General features: G+C 41.7%; 1 protein-coding gene across 1 annotated transcript; it reads left to right on the top strand.

The window, feature by feature from the left end:
- The first annotated feature begins 1,093 nt into the window (after positions 1-1,093).
- LOC146180696 (monocarboxylate transporter 9-like) lies at positions 1,094-12,065 on the top strand. The gene is made up of 4 exons (XM_084575630.1): positions 1,094-1,283; positions 5,670-5,813; positions 6,852-7,955; positions 11,914-12,065. The coding sequence occupies exons 1-4, from the start codon at positions 1,094-1,096 to the stop codon at positions 12,063-12,065; spliced, it is 1,590 nt and encodes a 529-aa protein (XP_084431756.1).
- The last annotated feature ends 7,958 nt before the right edge of the window (positions 12,066-20,023 follow it).

Raw genomic sequence — 20,023 nt, forward strand, 5'->3', positions numbered from 1 at the left:
TCCGAGCTTAGCGTTCGTCTTGTTATGCGTGGAGAGCGTTACAAATATTTTGCAAAACGCTGTCTTTCTCACCTCGGCGAAAGGCACAGTTATCAAACTTGAAATATTGGTGTTTTGACCGACTCAAAACAAAAGTAATCAGACGAAAATAATTGTACACCCTTAACTCTGAAAGAACTAATTCATTTCTTTCTCAAGTCTTGTTCGTGGCATACCTTGGTGTTTGCGAGGGCAACAAGGAATGTCCTGTGAAAGTTTCAACAGTCCTATGAGAGGAAGCACGTAGGGCGAACATATATAGGCTAGATTTTTTGAAATTTCTGAGTGCAACAAAACCACAGACTTGTAACAGCCGGTAGCTTTTATTTTGCGTACATTTTGTTATGCTATTTATGGAAAACAGCACATGCACAGTAGCTCGCAGTTTGCGTTTCTTCAAACGTAGTGAAGGAGTTTATAAGCAGATTTAAAAATAACTTTTTGTTGTTGTGCACGAGTCGATTTAGAGAATAATAGGAACAGAAGCGAGTTCAGGTTGAAAGTTTGTACAGTTCAAAAACTGTGCAGTGTGAATAAAGCTTTTACTTTATGTCAGGCATCAGGCAAAGACACTTGAAGAGCGTCGCATTTAGGCATTTAGAAATGTACGAAAAGAGACTAAATACTGTACAAGTAATGACGCTCCTTGCGATGGTACTATGTTATGGGCCTTCCTTGAATTGTGCAGCTGATTGTCGATCACAATCAAATGAATATATAATATTTGAATGCTAATAAAACAGTATAACATGCACGGTGTTTCTGTCGAGTAACGTTTTTAGTATTAATAGTTCATAATCTGGATATTGCAAGGTTTTCTTGCACTGCTTCTGAACTTAATCGGCAGTTGAGTTCTGCATTACCACTTCACTATTCTATGGAAGGAGGTGCAATTTAGCGTTATTTCATTCTATCCGTCCGACAGCTTCTGTTTTACACCATTTCCAACATTCAGACTTGTATTTTTGATAACACTACTTCCTATTTCCACATGTCTTCATTTCTTGTCAAAAGCTCCATCGTTAACAGCAGCTATTCTTACAGGAAAACAACCATGTCGCCGACAATTGTGCAAGACCGTTGCTGGACGATCCCTGTCGTGGCTGCTTTCTCTGTATTTTTCGTCATGCTCACTTCATCCAGCTTCGGCCTCCTATACGTCCTGTTCATGTCGCAGTTCAACGTGAACCACGAGCAGGCGACCTGGCCTCAGTCCATATATGTACCTGCAACACATGTCGTTGGTGAGAGCTGCTGAACAACCGAAACTATGTTTCTCTGAAACTTTTTCCCACCATTTATGATTAACAATTACTTCTCTATAGGGGAATGTGCTGCAGCCTTGAATAGTAGGCGAAAACACCTATAACAGAGTCACTGCTTTGCAAGCGTAATTACGCGCTATCCGGCCACACTATAAAGCTAAGTGTTAGGCCACCCGAAGCACCATCTCCGGATCGTTCTGTGCTTGCATCGCTTTGCTTAGATATGCGTCTGCGATGGACGCATTGTTGCTTTAAAGCAGTGACCATGTTTAGCTAGAAGCGGATGACCCTTTACGTCGGGTTAAAAACTGTCATATACGTTTTCAGAGCGGTGTACATCAAAAGCCACCGCATGCATTAAAAATGCACTTTCCCACTTAACACTGCACACCTGCCAAGTAGTGTTTGTAGCAATACCATTTATATGTCTATCATTTTTCTGTGCTTTACAACACACTGAGATTATCTAATTTCTTATAATGGCTCCAATGCTGAGCTAATGTGTTCTGTTTTGCAGTATGTAGAAAAAAAAGGCAGTCGAGCAACAGTGAACCTATATTTTGTTTTTACATCCCAGTAACAAATCATATTAGAGGACTGAAAGATGAATTTAGGCTAAAACTGGTCACTGCTTGCTGAATAAGCAAATTCTATGTTCGTATCTTTCAAAGCGTCTTCGAGCAATTGGCCGATATTGATTATCACTGGCTTGTCTTGCCCCCGATTTCATGATTTCTCAGGAAGTCTTTTTGCAAGCGCATTAAAGGTATTCCTGAAAACTCAACAGTGGTAAACCCGTCCGCTTTGAAATAACTGTGGTCTGCAGACTACTCAGATATTTTCTCTAAGTATGGTGGCGATTGACAGCAATTATATAACCACTAACTTGCACTGTTTTACCCCATTTGTGTCAGCGAAAAGCTGTGCATCGATGCGCAAAAAGGCCTTCCTTGAAATGCAAACACAGCTTGATATCTGTGAAAATAACTCTTCTACTGGCACTGCAGTTACCTCGAGCATAGAGTTAAGCTCGCTTCCCATATATATATATATATATATATATATATATATATATATATATATATATATATATATATATATATATATATATATATATATATATATATATGTATATATATATATTGAAGCTGTTGAGGTTTTCAACCACGGCAGGAATCTTCAAAAGGCACAGAGAGATTTTTTTGTATCACATCCACCCGCCTTCTGCATTGAACACTGCCGAAGAAGTTTTTGATGGCTGCAGATTGGGACATTTCATTTGCCTCTGTCAAGTGTGATCACCCGACCACGTATCAATTCATGGCCATAAACATAGCCCGAAATTTAATACCTGTCCCCAGCACATCATTCGCAAAGCCTACATTGGCACAGCCTGGGGCATTGATAACCAACCTAAAAAATGATTATGTGGTCGGCCATTTACAGAATCTTTAGTCGTGCCAGAAGTTAAACAAAGAATGCTTAAAAAACTGGAAATATAAAGACACCTGGCGAGATAAAATGAATGAATATACAACCAATTAGAGCCGCTTACACTTTGATAGACAGACAAACCGTATGGTGAAGGTGGTGCAGCTAATAAAATAGGAAAAGCACGCAGGATGTTGCAGATGTCATAAACGTAAAATCATCTGTGTTTATGTCAGTAGCGTAAATGCTCTCTCTGGGTATGTTTAGGTGTTTTTGCACTTTTAAGTTTGGTTTAGTTATGTTTATAGGGTTTAGCTTCCCAAAGCGGCTCAGGTTATTAGAGATGCCGTAGTGGAGGACTTCAGAAATTTCGACCACCTGGACATTTTTAACGTGCACTGATATCGCGGAGCACACGGGCGGCTAGGTTTTCGCCGCCGACGAAAAGCGGCCGCAGAGGTCCGGATGCGATCCCGCATCTTTGGACAAAATACTTGATTGGACAAAGTCGATTGCGAAGACTGTATACTAAAAAAAAGGTGCTATAGATAGGCTCAAGGGTGGCTCCGGTACCAAGCGACATCTTTCTTACCTATGTAAATAACGCTATTATAAGCAACCTCTCGGTCAATACAAAACACATCTTCAGGTACGCCGGTGATTACCTTGTTTTTGTGGATCCCAGTGACTTTGATAGGCAGGTCATTGACGTGTTAAAGATATTTGAGGACAGTGGATACGGCCTTACATTCACTTTTGAAAAGACTCATAGGAATGAGCTGAATTTTTAGATATCAGACGGAAAATGAAGCTAGATAGTGTGTGGTGGTCTTTTCTGCAGTGATCCGAAAAGCCTTTATTTACCATTCCGCGCATTTTAAGATTGTAAAATATGGTATAGCAGTATCTTGCTTAGGTGCCGCCATTGCTAAATATGTGTGCATGCTATCAGTGACAGTTTTATCGACAGGTTCAGAGGCTAAGAACAGCGGGGTTTCCAAATGATATCATAGTTCTTGTATCCAGCAAATGCAGAAGACAAGAGACCCCAGAGCATTTCTGCCGTATATTCATCAAATGTCCCGTTTGGACCAAGTCTGTGGCAGACAGGGGGTAGATGATCTTTAATCTACGCACCATAAGGTGGGAAAAATATGGCCCATGGTTGATGCAACACAAATGAAAACGAAAAGAAATTAGGAAAAACAAAAAGAGGGTGCCAGGTAAAGCATGACCTGAGGTTTGTCCCTGGCGCAGAAGGAGTTGTGTATGATGTGCCCTTCCCATGCAGGAGAACCTACTTAGGCTGAACGAAAAGGTGTCTAAATACCCGCCTACGTGTGAAAAAACACTTCTTTGATAGAGCACCATCCTCAAATCGTTCTCTGAATTACTGGAAGTGTCCGTTTAACAACCAATCTAATTTGTCTGAAAAATCATGCGTCTATCTTTTTTATTGAAACCATAATTGTGTACAAACAGAAAGGTAATCTAACAAGAAAAATCAGTCAAGCGTTTTATATTTTCAAAAAACGTGACTCGTGTGTAAGCACGTGCCCTTTCTGCAGCTGTTCACGACTGTGAACTAATATATATTGATTCCAAAGACTAACTTATTAGTTTGACGTCTGGTTTTGCACATGCACTCCTGGCTGTAAAAAGAGTATATTTTGCGTATTTCTTTCTAATAAACTGTCGTTCATAGCGTCAGTGTTGTCTTTCTTCCTTGTCGCTCATTTCTGCGCTGCTATTCCCTTCAAGTATGTACCAACTAGCTCAACTCTTCGTTTCATTGTACTCGAGTGCTCTAACTACTGGGCCACTCTGGAGATACTTTTTGAAGCTTTAAAATCTGCATGATATGCATATTTTAATAATAGTGGGTCCGTACTCTGCCCAATCGAAATTAAATATGAAAACTCAATTTTGCAGATCAAGGATGCACAAAGACTGCTTGTTTTGCCGGCTCTTTAACAGTTGAATTCGTTTAGTTCGTTTTTAGAAAGCTGCGCACTTTTAACAACTGAAATTTTGCAATGTATATTTGCATAAACCCGTACAGTTGACTCGCTGGGTCTTATTCTCCCCAATTGAAGGAGTAGCGGCCGAATAAAAAATAAGGTTAATTTTCCGCCACCCCCCAAGAAAGGTTCCTTAATTCACACTTTGCAACCGCGACGTTCTGAAGCAGTATACGTTTGCAATCGAGAATAGAATAAAAAATTAGTTGTGCTTTAACACTGGTTAACGCAAGTTGAATTGTCACAACAACATCGAAAGCTTATTTTGCCTGCTGCATTATTCCACTATCACGCCCTATGTAAGGTGTTGCATTATTGGGGACACAAGCTCAACATTTAAAAGTACGGCGCAAGAGCGTAAGTTAAAAGTTAAGTCATACATCATACTCTAAACATGCATCTTGCTTCTTTATGATACAGGTAGACAGCAGAGCGAAAGCTCGAAAATATATACGCACACTTTCAAAAGATTGCGACAAGCAATATTTATTTGCAGGCCCATAACCTGTGTACTTGCAGATAAGTTTATGTGACATCGACTTTAAGAGTACAGGTTTGATGCGAAAAAGCAAACTTGACACGAAAACAATGGTAACTTTGTAGGTATTCAGAGGAATGGTAGCTTTCTCGAGTTGCTATTGGGGATATATAATTTTCCAAAGTTGTTTTCTATGCTTGAAGAACTTTGTAGCTGCAGCTCTCGTGTGTCAGAGCGATTTATTTTCTAAGCGTATGCTACGTGCTTTTTAAGGACTCACCTAGATCGTTGTCCTCTGTGAAAAAAATATACGCCACTTGTATTTATAATGCTACATCGCACAAAACTGAATGTTATCAAATAAAAGTTTTTCATGATCCTGGTCACTACTATGATCCGCGGTTTGCTGGAGACTAACCATGGTCCCCTACGCAGGCTTGCTTACCACGGTCCTCCAGCAAAAGGTTCCTGTGTACTACATGACTCTTCTTGGCGCTACCCTGGTGGACGTGAGCCTGGTCACATCATCATTTGCTTCAAACATTGTGTGGATGAGCGTACTTGTCGGCGCAGCATACGGTGAGTGGTATTGCAGATTTGAATTTTATCTTTTAATTAGACTGTTTTTTAGTTTTCTGTATCCGTAGAATTTTTCAGCATGTGGTTGTGGTTTCTGGGGTCTAACTTCCCAAAGCAACTCTGGCTATGAGAGACGCCGCAGTGGAGGTCTCCGGAAATTTCGACCCCCTGAGGTACTTTACTGTGCACTGACATCGAACAGCACAAGGGAGCCTTGGTTTTCGCCTCCTTCGAAAAGCGGCTACAACGGCAGGGATGCGATCCCGCTTCCTTGGGAACTTTTTTATGCATGAAGTCTTGTTTTGATTAACCAAAATAGAAGTTTTTTCCGGCATAATGATAAATTCTATGAACACCTGAGATCCCGTCAAAACAACAGTATGTTAATTGGAGAGCTTATAACTTATTCTTTAACCTTCAAAAGTTTCCAGTTATTTTGTGTGCCTTAAAATGATAGCGAAGTGCAGAATTCATCCTTCATGATTTTACCGAATAGATTTGTACTGTAAACATGAAATTAGGAAATGTCTCCATCAACTCTTCTTAGAAGTGGTTTTGCGGAACTTCCCCGAGTATCAAAACCTAATTTCATTTTGTGCTGAAGTATAAATATTGCTGTCTTAAGAGTGTAGTACTACTGGTAACGAAATAAATACAATACACAATCATATTAAGAGTGAATTTAGCAGGCATATGCTTGTGGTTCGGAAAACAGAACGTCCGCTTCTAGTGAAATCTTTACAAATTGCTTATATTTCTAAACCATGATCACTCTCACCGCTGTACCTTTACCCACTATGAGCATCTGGCTTTTTCATCACTAATTGTACGCAAGTGAGTGAACAATTTCCTCAATTGGGATGTAAACTTAAAAACTACTTGCCACTTTTTATGACAATTCTGGTATGTCGATTGAAGGACAATGCTCAGATACGCCTTCACATGCACACGCATGGATGCGCATGTACACACCCATGACCACTTTCGTTTAAAGAAAAATGAAATGATTCGAATAATTTGAATTTCCTTTCTTTTCAGGTGCAGGTGCAGGAATCGTAATAATCACTCTTTCCCTCTATGCTCTCACATATTTCGATAAGTATCGCGCAACAGCGACCGCTTTCAAGTACGTCGGATGTGCGGCGTCTGGCGTCGTAGGACCAAGTTTACTAGCCTACACTTCTGAAAACTACGGTTCCCTGCCAGCACTCCTTCTTATGGGCGCTATAGCAGCGCGCTCAATACCTCTCGTGATGTTGCTCAAAAATCCGCGCCCGCTTGGACCATGTGTTTTATTGAGGAAAAAATTTTGCCCGGTAATGACAGAGCAAACAATTTCTACAAGTATTAGTAATTCTTGTAATGGAGTATTTCCGTCCGACTACCTTTTGCCTGGTGACGCTGCCGGTGACAATGGCGGGAACCACAGCTCTTTGCCTCTACAGATGCCCATAAAGTCGCTACAGAAAGCAAAAGGTTCTATGAATATAGAAAACATGAAATTGCAAGATTTTAACAACCCACATGCTGGAGCAGCACAAACCTCAGTGCAGGACGCTCCAGGTGCAAGCGCAAAAAGTATTTTTTTTTTTGAGGACACGAACCATGTCCAATGCCAGGGCAACTATCCCCGAAGAAAGTATCTGGTTGTGAAAGCACCCGACATGGTGAAGCACTGCTGTGTTCTCTTTCGCTCAGCGTACCTTTACGCGCTCGTTGCGGTATACGTGGCCGTAGACTATTCCAGTTCTATGCATGAGGGAACCATTGTGGCATATGGAATCTACAAACACGCTGGCACCTTGAGCAATTGCAACCAGCTGCAAACCTCTGCAGCACTTGGCATGCTGGCGGGTCGTATTGTGGTGCCCGTCCTTTCCGACAAGATACCAAACAGTAGGTGCCCCTTAGCAGCGGGCAGCCTAGCTGTTTCCGCAGCCAGCCTAGTTCTCATGTCTTTCACGAGTGAGTATGTCATCCGTGCGGTACTCACGACAACGCTGGGTGCCTGCCGAGGATTCTTGCTCTGCGTCAAGGCCGTCCTGTACGGCGACTACCTCGGCGTAGAAAGCCTGAGCTTCGCCTGTGGCTTGCAAGGCCTCGGAATGGTGCCAGTGCTCCTGACCGCACCTGCAGTGATAGGTAAGCTGAATTTAAGCTCAACGGTTAGATATTGTGGCATATTTCTGTAATAAAACTAGAATGCCAATTAAGCCATAGGTTCTGGAGGGCAGCATTCACGAAAATTTAGTTTGAATACCCAATGATCATATTGAGAGAAATACGCTATGATAATATATATGAACAAAAATTATCAGCCGGTCTAATATAATTGAAATGTTGAAATGAGAATGCTATTCAACTCTTCCTGAACCTCAAATTCGGAAGGGAAACATTCATTCTGAATAATCTTTAGAATTTAGAAGTATCATTGGCATGAACCTGTCGCACCATCGAGATGGAAGGGTTTGGTATTACTTAATGTGATGTCTTTACAAACTTGTCAAAAGCGTTTGAACAGCTTTCTCTACTGAGGCTTCTTGACAAACGCAGGCGGCTAGCATGCCCTGTGAACCTGTTCTAGACATTCGAAATAAACAAGCATCATGAAAATGTGTATGCACAACAATATACTGTACAAAGTCTGACACTCCATACAGGACGCAAGGGCACTTCCGATGTGCCATTTCAACTATTGGAGATAGAAGTATTACTATGTGTGCGCTTATATTACAGGCTATTACAAAAGCAATTACTAAATGCATTGGAATATAATGTTTTTCATGAGTGAGAACTAGAAGTCTTACTTGAAGAAACCAAGTGCGTTGCTCTCTGTGGGTTATGAGCCCGATAGAAAGGAAAAGAAATGCTTACTTTGCTTCGCTTCCTTAATGGATGTCACAAATTCGCGGCTCTGCAGCTGTTTTGGATCACTCGCTCATCCAAACATTTATTTCTACTAAATATAGTAAATATAGCGTGTATTAGAATGAGGCTTTCTGATAAGTGGTTCCCGCATGCAAATATCGCACCACCTCACACCGCGGCCATTTTATCAAATTCAATAATGCAACACTCACCCACAGTGCTTTGAGTATTGTTGTCTGCATAAATTTTATTCGAGCTGTAACCTTTTCAAAAAGTGCTCATGGGCGCTGCCATATTGCACACTAGGCTGTGCTCGTAGTATAGGAAAATCTGAAGGCAATCTCTTCCAAACAAGCCCCACAGTCAAGTCAAATCGGCTTCGCCGAGGCTCGTGAAAAGGTCTAAACAGCCCAAAGCTGCAGCCTGCGATCTCAAGTTGGAACGTTTGGCCGTTCTGTGCCACCGCTTCCGTACACAAGGCTCGCGACTCAGTGAATTGATCCACTTAAATTTTTATCAAATTCCATCGAAGCTGTTGTCAGCGCAGTCGCTCTAGTGGACGCGACTGCCGCAATGCGTGAGCGCGGATATAACGTTGTGAGTTTTTGCCAGCCCTCACAAGGGCCAGACCAGAGAGTAAAACGATCCCTCCAATTAAAATAAAAGAAAAGATAGCTTCATCTGAAGAACGCGTTGAAAGTCGCACGTAACCTTGTGAGGTGACGCCATCTGCTAGCAGAAATTGCATTGCAGAAAATGCCGACACAAAAGCGCCGCTTGAGGATGACACAGCTCATTGTGTTCATTGTTATCTTACCATTGCATTAGGTTTCTGTCTTGTATTTCTGTTAATTGTAATTCTGGTTTTATTTTCATGCCGTTATTTGTGAGACATTGTATAACATATATCAACGTCACTGTCTGCCGCTCTCTTCATGTTTGTTTCTCCTTTTAAGCTTCAATGCTTAATTTTGGGTCTTGTTTTTTTGCAAATATTCATAGGCTTTTATCTGTTTTGTTGTTTCTTGTAATTGTGGTTTATTTGTTGACTTTTGATTATATTCCGGCACCCCCCCCCTTCCCTATGTAATACCCTCGAACTGAGGGCCCTTAGGGGTATGTTGTATACATAAATGTAAATAAAATAAATAATCAGACTTGACGACGGAACGTATATCCCACATCAGCCTGATAACAAAAACTTTCAATAAACGATGCAGTGTATTTTTCGTTTCAACTGTAATAGTTAATTTGTCGGAATGCTCTGCATGAGTCGTTTATTTCTTTTTATCTCTGTTTTTATCACAGCATGATCGGAACAAATAAAGGTTATGCACAAATATTTTTCCAACTGTATACCAAGCATTTCAGAGGGCGTGCTGCAGCTGTACGTGCAAATATGCTTTATTTTACAGCCACAACAATTCTTTGAAAGCATAGCGTGAATGGTGACTGTTGGTAGCGAGGCGCTCTCCGTGAATGGAGAACTGATTCACTGCACAGAGAAACACAGCAGTTATGCTTTTCTAACATAGTTGCATAGCTAGGACTGCAGTTTGAAGAAAAAAAAATGCAATTATTTTTCTCTTATGCTCTAATAACATCAGACAAAAATAGCGCCGTTTTACAAAACAAATGCTGCTTTAGATTTGGCTACATAATGGTACTCGTAGGCACTATTATATAGGGCACCACAATTTTTTAGGCACTCTCTTAAAGACATCGAGAGCGGGAGCAAAGGTAGTTCACATCCAATGCACTTATTCTGGAAGTTAGGTAACTAAAATAGAACTCTTTAGCGAATGCCCTGTTACACAGACCAGTTACAGAAATATAGGGGTCAGTATTGTCTGCGTTAAGATACGTGTACCAGTCGAGCCGGCAGGATACATTTGATAATTACATGACCAATTACATTCGTATCCTGTACGTCGAATTTTTCTCTTCACCTCAAGATTCTGGGTTGCATTAATAGGCTTTGTGTGATTGTGTGCAGAGATTTTTCCAACTGTCATCTTCAATTCTGCAGTGAAGTGTATGGCTTAACATTGCTGTTTGACGCGTGCGACAGAGCTATTTGGCGCAACGAGACTTCTGTTGTAAACGAAGTCGCTGCCCTAGAGTTGCTGTTTGCTTAGCTTGCAATCATGCCACGTAGGTTTTGGTTATGCCATCTGCTAAAATATGTATTTGATAGTTATAATTGTGAAAGTGTCTAAGGGTAATGGTAAAAGTTAGATCAAAGTAAACGATTTCAGTGCTTAGCGGCTTCGGTATCCCAACTTAGACTCCAAAGTCCCTGGCAACATGGAATCAAACCTGCCGCCTTGCCTTCGGTGATATGGGAGGTGGTGAGCTCCCATTGATTTCGGAGAGTTCTTTGTATCTGAATGGCCAGAATTTGTCCTTTCTGTCCTGTTTGTTGTCTCTTTAATTCCTCACGCACTGTTTGCGAATCAAAAATCAGTTCTATGATTACAGAAAAAATGAAAATCAGTGCCTTTAAACTGATGACTCTGAGCCTAAAAAGAGTACATTTGTATTTAGAGATATGCGCTCTTCACCTTCTTTCTTAAAGAGAAAATATTGCCCACATTATCGCCGAAGATCTGATTGCAGTGTGCAACTTTCACGGTCCGTCGCAGAAATATGAAGAGGGTGGGTGCATGTGTAAAGTAGAGGTGTGGTTCTTTAACCATACGAGTGACGGGATGTGAAGTCTTGTGTGTCTGACAATCGAGCGGCGAGTATAGTTGGTAGCAGTCTAATGACAGGCCGTGGCGCTGTTGGCGCTCGCGGCGGCGCGTCCGCTGCAACCGCATAGCTGGGTCCGCATATATTATGTTTATCAGCAACGTGTGTGTTCATAGAGGTTTCAGCGTGTAAATGCTTGTAAAGGAGCGAGAGTCGTGGCCGTGTCTGCTCTGTATGGTGAAACGTGAAGAGGCTGTTGCGCTCTTTGCGGCCGTGTTCAAATTTTCCCACTCACACCTGAGCATTTTCAAACGTTTCCGTCGAATTTCTGGCGGACTTTGAAACACCTTTGTCCTTGTATCCTTACCAATGGTTTATCTATGTTAAAGTAGACACATAAAAAGGCAGAATGTAAAAAATTGCTACGTTTTTTATAATCGTTTTTGCATTAATCTTAGATATGCGCTATTAGGTCAAAAATAAGGGACCTGAAATTTATATAGCTATCTCATGAGGTTATCAATATCTTGTTTTACAGGTTTCTTCAGAAACGAAATGGGTTCCTACGACCCATTCTACTGGACGTTAGCAACTATGAATATTGCGGCAGCGTCCATTGTGTTTTGCCTCGCGCTTACGGACAAGCAACGCAGAAAGCAATGGCGTCTCAGCCGAGAACAGCAAGAATAAAAGACTGTTATTTGGTTTTTGCCTCAACTACGATATGCAATTTTTCAATGGCCAGAGGTTTCGTCCCAATCGCATATGAATATTTCGAGCATACGTCAATCTCGACGCTTGGCATAGCCACTGAGTATACTTTTATGTAGAAGCCATGCTCATGCGGTCATGGCTGACCACGAAGACGAAGAACCTTGTGCCACCTATAGCCCTCCTCTTTAATATGTTCACTACACTGATTGAGCTGGAATAACCAATTCAGTTAGCGTTTTATACAAATATTTGGTGCTTTCTAGCTTGTTTTTCTGACCAACCAATTTTTAACAGGTGCTTATCATGTGGCTAAAAATGTGCTTATAATTAAGCCGATATGTAAACTGCCTTATCGGACACAAGTCACACAGAATATAAGAAGACGCTTTGTAGTTTTCACATCGCCTGTTTTCAGTAGTATTGACTTAACGTTATCACTAAAATGGTGTCGTAAATATGACCTCCAGTACTTGCATGTGCACACTGTGCCGTTTTTTTAGTTTGCTCTACTTTCCGAGAAGTGCCCTATCAGCAAAAAAAATTGAATCATCTGGGCTAATTTCTTCATAATAGAGGCTCTTACTATGAATATTTATTTAGTCTAAAACGATAGTTCTAGGGCACTGATTTCACACAGACTAACACACCGACATTTCAAACTAGTAGGAGTAACTGACACAGGCCATTACAGTGGAATAGGGCTCATTTTATAACCATTTCCCTGTAAAGACGTTGATAGTGAAGACATTAGGCAGCTATTTTCCATAAGGTTAGAAGGGCTCATGTATGAGGATATGCGAGTATTTGTCAAAATGAAGATAGAAAATTTTATATTTCTATCACAGGAAGCACCGTTTGAAGTATTTGAAAAAAAAAAAGCATTTATGTTGCTGGCAAAGACCATGTTCTGTTTTGCAGTGATTACGGCAATGATTGCGCTTCACGTAAGCACACGAAAGAGTTATAGAACAGAGCCTCAAAATTGACTACCAGAAATTCTGAAACCTTTTTAAATCTCACCGCTGCTCGAAAGCCCATTGAACAATCTGGATAAAATATATGTAAGTTTGAATGGTTTCGATGATCTTCGAGCACATGTTATCACTAAGTGGAGGAAGAATGACCCAATAGGTTTGTACAACCCAACAACGCTCCGACACAAGTATTTAATAGTCGAAGGATGAACGAGCAAAGCGGAAACTCTTCCATCCCGTACGATCGCTACAAACAATAGCAAGTGTTGGCTTCGCAGCCAGAAGCAGTGCACACAGCGAAAAAAGTGGAGCATGCATTTCTCTGGGAAAATTAACATTGAAGCCAGGCTTCCATCTAGTTTGCAATGAATGAAATGATTGAGCCCTGAGTCACTACGAAAGAATCTCCCTTCCCTCTCATTTAAAGAGCTTGCATATAGGGCTCCACTGCACAGGTTAAAAGAACAAAAAAGATTATCTTGCTTTTTCTTTTTGGTTCAAACGAAATCTGAATAATATATCAACAGCCTTCTTTCGTCGCTTTTTGGTCAAGCACATATACGACTCGTGCCGATGGGGCCAGCAAGTGGTATTGCCCGCTTTGGGAATGATGTGGATGCTGCTTCTGTTGCTGGCTAATCCAGGCAATGTTTGTTCTAATCTGAAGATCATGAAGCCTAACTTATCTGAAAATTGTGAACTTTTTATCCGTATTACAGGCAACATAGAGCCCTTATCTTTTAAATGTACACATAGGTGATTGGAAGGAGGGCGGGCTCAAACTATCCAGCTTTGTGGCTCGATACCGTATTCCATTGGGCAGTGGCAGTTTTTTTAAACTGGGCGCATATGACGGTTAAGTATTTGTCCCATGTCCATCATCATCATCATCATCATCAGCCGGACTGTACCCAATGCAAGGCGAAGGCCTCTCCCATCCAATTAACCCGATCCTGTGCAAGCTGCATCCACTTGAATCGTGCGAACGTCTTAGCCTCATCCACCCACCTAATTTTCTTCCGCCCCCTGCTACGCTTTCCTTCTACTGGAATCCAGTTTGTTGCCCTAAGCGACCAGCGGTTATCCTTTCTACGCGCTACACGTCCTGCCCATGCCCATTTCTTTTTCCTGATTTCCAGTATTATTCTCAGTGACTTGACTTATTTCTCTGACCCACTCTGCACGTTTCCTATCTCTTAACGTTATCCCTACCATTTTTGTTTCCATAGCCCTCTGCGTTGTCCGCGACTTAAGTGGAAACCTCTTTGTTCGCCTCCAAGTTTCAGCCCCATAGGTAAGTACAGGTAAGATGCAACTGTTGTATACTTACTTCTTGAGCGATGCCGGTAAGCTGCTATTCGTAATCTTGAGTGCTTTCCAAATGCACTCCATCCCAGTCTTATTTTCCTTGTTATTTCCCTTTCATAGTCGGGATGTGAGGTTCCTACCTGTCCTAAATAGATATATTTGCATACTACTTCCAGTGCTTCGCTACCTAAAGTAAACTGCTGTTCCTTTCCTAGGCTATTGAACGTTACCTCAGTCTTCTGCATATCAATTTTCAAGCTTACTGTTTTACTTTTCCTGCCTAGGTCATCAATAATTCTTTGCAATTCATCCCATGAGTTACTCAGCAAGGCAATTTCATCAGCAAATCGCAGATTACTGAGGTATTCTCTATCTACTGTTATCCCTAACTGCTGCCATTCCAAGCCTCTGAATACTTCTTCGAAGCAAGCTGCGATTAGTACTGGGGAGATCGTGTCTCCTTGCCTAACACCCTTCATTATAATTTTGTTACTTTCTTTATACAGAAGTATGGTTGCTGTGCACCTTCTCTCTCTCTCTCTCTCTCTCTCTATATATATATATATATATATATATATATATATATATATCTTACAGCGCTTTCATGTGCGGCTCGACTACACCCTGATTTCGCAATGCCTGTGTGACCGCCGAGGTTTCTACTGAGTCAAATGCTTTTTCATAACCAATAAACGCTATCTATAAGCGCTGGTTATATTCCGAGCATTTTTCTATCACCTGGTTGATGGTATGGATATGATCGATAGTGAAGTGTCCTTTCCGAAAACCTGTTTGATCTTTCGCTTGGTTGCAGTCTAAAGTTGCCCTTTACTGACAAATGATGTGATCGGTTTGCAAATCAGACATATCCTGTAAATCGAAAACTAGAACTGTGTGTGTGCGTGTGTGTGTGTGTGTGTATGTGTGCGTGTGTGTGTGTGCGTGCGTGCGTGCGTGCGCGCGTGTGCGCGCGCGCGCGTGTGTGTGTGTGTGTGTGTGTGTGTGTGTGTGTGTGTGTGTGTGTGTGTGTGTGTGTGTGTGTGTGTGTGTGTGTGTGTGTGTGTGTGTGTGTGTGTGTGTGTGTGTGTGTGTGTGTGTGTGCGTGTGTGTGTGTGTGTGTGTGTGTGTGTGTAATGTATCCACAAAGCAGCTACGTATGTCTGAAATCAACTTTGCGCCCAGGCATCAAACTATAGCAAAGATGCAAAAGAGCAGTTCGCCGTGAGGTCAGTCGGACTTCGATATCAAAACTTGTCTTCGCGTGCACTTACAAGAGGGGAAGAATCGTTAGGCTGAAATTAACTTACGCACCAGGACCATATTCGCAGTGGTGAGCTATCATAAGAGTTTTAGAAAGGATGTGCACTTTTTCAAGGAGAATATACCTTGCGATTCTTCAGTGTTTACAGAGCAGCACGCAATCGCATATTATGAGCAACCAAATTTTTCGCCCTTTTAGTTTCCGCTGCAGTAGATCCTGGAATGGCTTTTCGCGTTTAAAGCCGATGAAACAATGCTCAGTTTTGCCCGATCTATCAATAATTGGCATAATTTTGTTCACGAGAGAAAAAGTGGGTTCTGGAGATGCCTCAATAAAAATGTCGAAGTTTGAAAGCACAGCATAAAGTTAAGCATGTACCGAGAAAGTAGCCTGGTTTGCGCACTCTTGTAAGCACGTAATGCCATACTTTGGTATCCTACCTGTCCAGCCAATATCAGCATTTGCGACCGATGTAGTACGTACGTACATCTACCCATCTCTAGAAGATACAATATTTCTTAAAGCAATCGAACCGGGTGTCTGACAGTGAACCAGATCGCAACATTAGATGAAGCAAGTTCTCTATGCCCGGCTTTAGCGTGCTGAAAAACGTGAGATACTCTTTTTGGAATACGCCGACTCTCCAGGCTCCGGCATGAACAATAATAGTAGAGCAGCCTGGGAGGTTTGGCTGCGGGGCGGAGACCCCGCAGTTCAGCAGCTGGCCATCCGCCTGGCGGCTGAGACCGTGAAGAATTTTTGTACTTTCACCAGCCCTTAGACTGCGGGGCTCTCCCCCCGCCCCCCCCTCCTCCTGGCCTGCGTTCCTGGGGCGGGAAACGGAGGGTGCCTTTTCGGTGGAAAATACAAGTTTGCATTCATTTATTCATTCATCCGGTGCCGCCACTTGTTTCGAGGGGCAAAGAGGGTGTGCTCCAGTGGGGGCAGGATCACAGCTGGCTCTGTGTAGCCTTTGTATATAACGGACGGACGGTATCCGGAAGAGCTCTTGAAGGCTTTTGCCTTATTTAAAGCTCTCAGAGAGCACCATCCACGGCGTGCATGGAAGAGTGCAGCCGACACCGCGAATAGCAGAAGAAATGGGGATGATATGTCGTTATGACGTCAGCGACCGATGGTTGCGGAACCAAAAAGCTGCATTAGAAATAATAAAGAAAACGTCATTTAAACATATCTACTGTAAATAATGCGGTCAAATTTCTAGGACTTGTAGATTAGCATGAGTGGAGTAAAACGCAATAATCAGTTGGTCGTGATGGGCGGACTTTAAATGTCCCCTATTATTTTTGTTTCTACTGGCCCACTACAACTGTTTGGGTATTGAAAATACGCACGTTAAAAAATAATTCTTCTTTACATACTTCTGACGTTTTCGCAGTTACGTTAATAACGTGGGAAAAGATTAGAAATGTCAAAACAGTACGTTTTTCACTGACTTTACAGACGATTAGTAAACGATGTTCTTTTCGTTTCACTTAGCTAGGTAGTGAAAACGCGCGTATTTTAAAAATAATTTCTCAGTAAAAAAGACTGTTGTTTTGTAATTGACCTCTTAGAGATGCGTATGTACAGTGCAAATCAGTTTAGGAATGAAAAAAAGGTGCAGCGAAAGGGCTGCTGGGATTTAAACCGTCTCGATTACTGGCCATGTAGTTTGCCTTGCTTCTCGCTTTGTCTTCTTTCGCCTGCTCCAATATATTAAACCTTTTCACGGAACACTATGTATACTCAGCATAATGTGGAAGGGCGGAAGCAAGAAGGAATGAAACATTGATATCAATGGAAGCTTCTTTTGCAAAATCTGTTGAAAGGTTATTTGCTTACACTGCTAGAATTCTACGGAAGGTAATTCTATATTTCCTCCTATTAAAAGGCGCTTATAAGCATGCCTAAGGCTTCTTATCAAGACATTGGACTATAAGAACTAAATTTTGCATGCAAAAATACTAATGTAGAGTGAACAACGAGCTATAGCAGCAGCAAACGTTTGATTAGGGTCACAAATCTATATAGTGAAGTCCCTGTCACCTCAAATCACTATCTCATCTAGGGTCTGATTGTCGTATAATCATTTCCTGGCCTCATGCAGTTAATAAGCATTGCTTCTTGCCTGGATTTAACGCGTTTGGCTAGATAATGTACGTATAAAATTATACTTGTACTAACGAATTGATCTGAGTGCTAGAGTGACGTTACCTGGTGCTAACATTTGAGCGCAATGGCATAGGCGTTTAGCTTTGCGTCCACTCCGCTTAAAGGCAGGGTTGAACGACAAAGTTGAAGGACAGGTGAAAGAAAGCTCCAGATGGGGCTAACATAGCGGGCCGTCCATTTTAGTCTCCGTTGTCAGAAACATTGGGAGATATGTCACCCTAAGCTGTACGAGATGTATGGTGGCAAGCGACTCGACTTTTACCTTTCCTTTACACTTCCTCTTCCCCGTTTTCATGGCTACTGCTCCGAGTAAACCAGGCTTTTGTTTCACTTCCTCCTTTTGTACTCTTTCCGTATGCCTCCTCATTTCGTTCTCGCCTACCCTACAGTACTGCTTTGCATCACCTTTGGCCAACGATTTCCCTAAACCGTCGGCTCATATAATCCTCCGACCACAACGCATACAATAATAGCTTTTAAATAGTTTCGTTATAAGCTGCTAACACATCAGGTTTCTTTCACGAAAATGTAGCGAGCTGCTTTGTCAGTATATTTTTGAGGCAACTAATAAAAGATCTAACAAATTAGGTGCCGCTAAATGCTTGTGAACCAATCCTCGCTTATGCACCCCTTCGTAAAAAGCTTTTGGTTGCAATATCACGGCAGAAGTCGCGATCGAGTCATCTGTTAGATGCGCTACAACAGAGGCTGCAGTGTCACGGGCTGTGTTTTCGTTCCTCCCCTTGCGTTGCCCCATTGTTTCTAATTGCAGATGCAAGAGCTGGCAAAGCAGCTAAGCCGCCAAAGTATTCTCGGTGATTATTTGCGGTTGCAAAGCGACATCGGCTCTAGCAGAGAGAAAATGGCGGAGGAAATCGCTATGGGCACTCCAACATGAAGTCTAGGCTGTTTTTTGAGGTTTAAAAAATGACAGCACAAACTTAGAGCTAAGCGTTTCCCCTCTAGCATTCCCAGAATTGATTTTGAGCAACCGGAAACAGAGTGAAGCTCCAATATCAACTGGGCAAAAGAGCATTGAAAGTTTTATGCTTCCTGCTTTTGGCAGCTGCGGAAGCAGCTAGTGGTGAATATGCGGGCTTGCGATAAAACGAGACTGCAGAGTTTTTTATGGTGCCAGGATTCACCTAAGCCTTCTCTTTACTGCTCATGGGTCGTAGTGTTTTTCGCTTATGTCGAGTACTACGTAGGCTGTAACAAAAACATTATGGGCATACTTAAGAATAGCATTCCAGGGTATGGCACGATTGCATAGGCAGTCTTCTGATGCTTAGTGCACAAGTTTATTTATTTTAGACTGGTTGTTTGTCACCGCAAATTATAATTATTTGTGATGTTTACAGACGTGATTCCTAGGAACGGTCTTCCTTACATCGCATCATTAGGAGCCGAGTACTCGATATGCAAGGATACCCTGAATTCATTTAATCTCTTTTATCAATATTTCATTCATCGTTGTATTTTTGGAACATTTCGTTGCAGTTAAGTATATGTTCGCTTCAGACGTTAACATTCGAAGTTCACACAATGCAGTATTCCGAACGCCTTCATTTAAGCACTACTGCCACGTGGTGCAATTTAACATTTTAGAATAATAGAAAGAGATGATATGAAATAAGAACTTGCTTACTTTTCGTCCTGACTCAGTAGTATTGCACTATTTGTTCAATTTTTGTTTAAACAGTTCAATTTTTAAAACCTTCATGTCTCAAAAGCTTTTTAACGAGCTTTGGACTGGCAAGTCCTAAGTCGCTTACTGAGTGAAACAGTCGATAATGAATTTCTACCAGGACAGCAAAATTATATTGCCAAGCTAGCACGAAGGCCGCTGTCAAAAGTTGCCAAAATATTGGCTTTCATTGAAAATCAAGGGCGTTGTTTTCTTTCAGTGAAGAAAAAACAATTGTTTTGCTTCTTTACTACAATCGTGGAGCGCGTTGGAATGTTCACTTGATGAACACATCCTCTGTGCCTGTGAACATCACCAGAATAGCAGTAATAGTTGTACATTAGGGCATCATGTGCCAAGCTGATATCTTCGACAGCTCTCTTGACAAGACCTACATGCATAAAATACATAAAATGTCCGACCTTGGACGCACTCCATACTGTTCCTGACAACTATTGCGTCTAAAGAGACAAAGTTAGACACAGGGAGTGAATGCTCATTAAAAGTGCTTAATCTTATTAGATGTATC

The sequence above is a fragment of the Amblyomma maculatum genome, chromosome 8 (genome assembly GCF_055883805.1).
Source record: "Amblyomma maculatum isolate TAMU_Amacu chromosome 8, ASM5588380v1, whole genome shotgun sequence".
Taxonomy (NCBI): Eukaryota; Metazoa; Arthropoda; class Arachnida; order Ixodida; family Ixodidae; genus Amblyomma; species Amblyomma maculatum.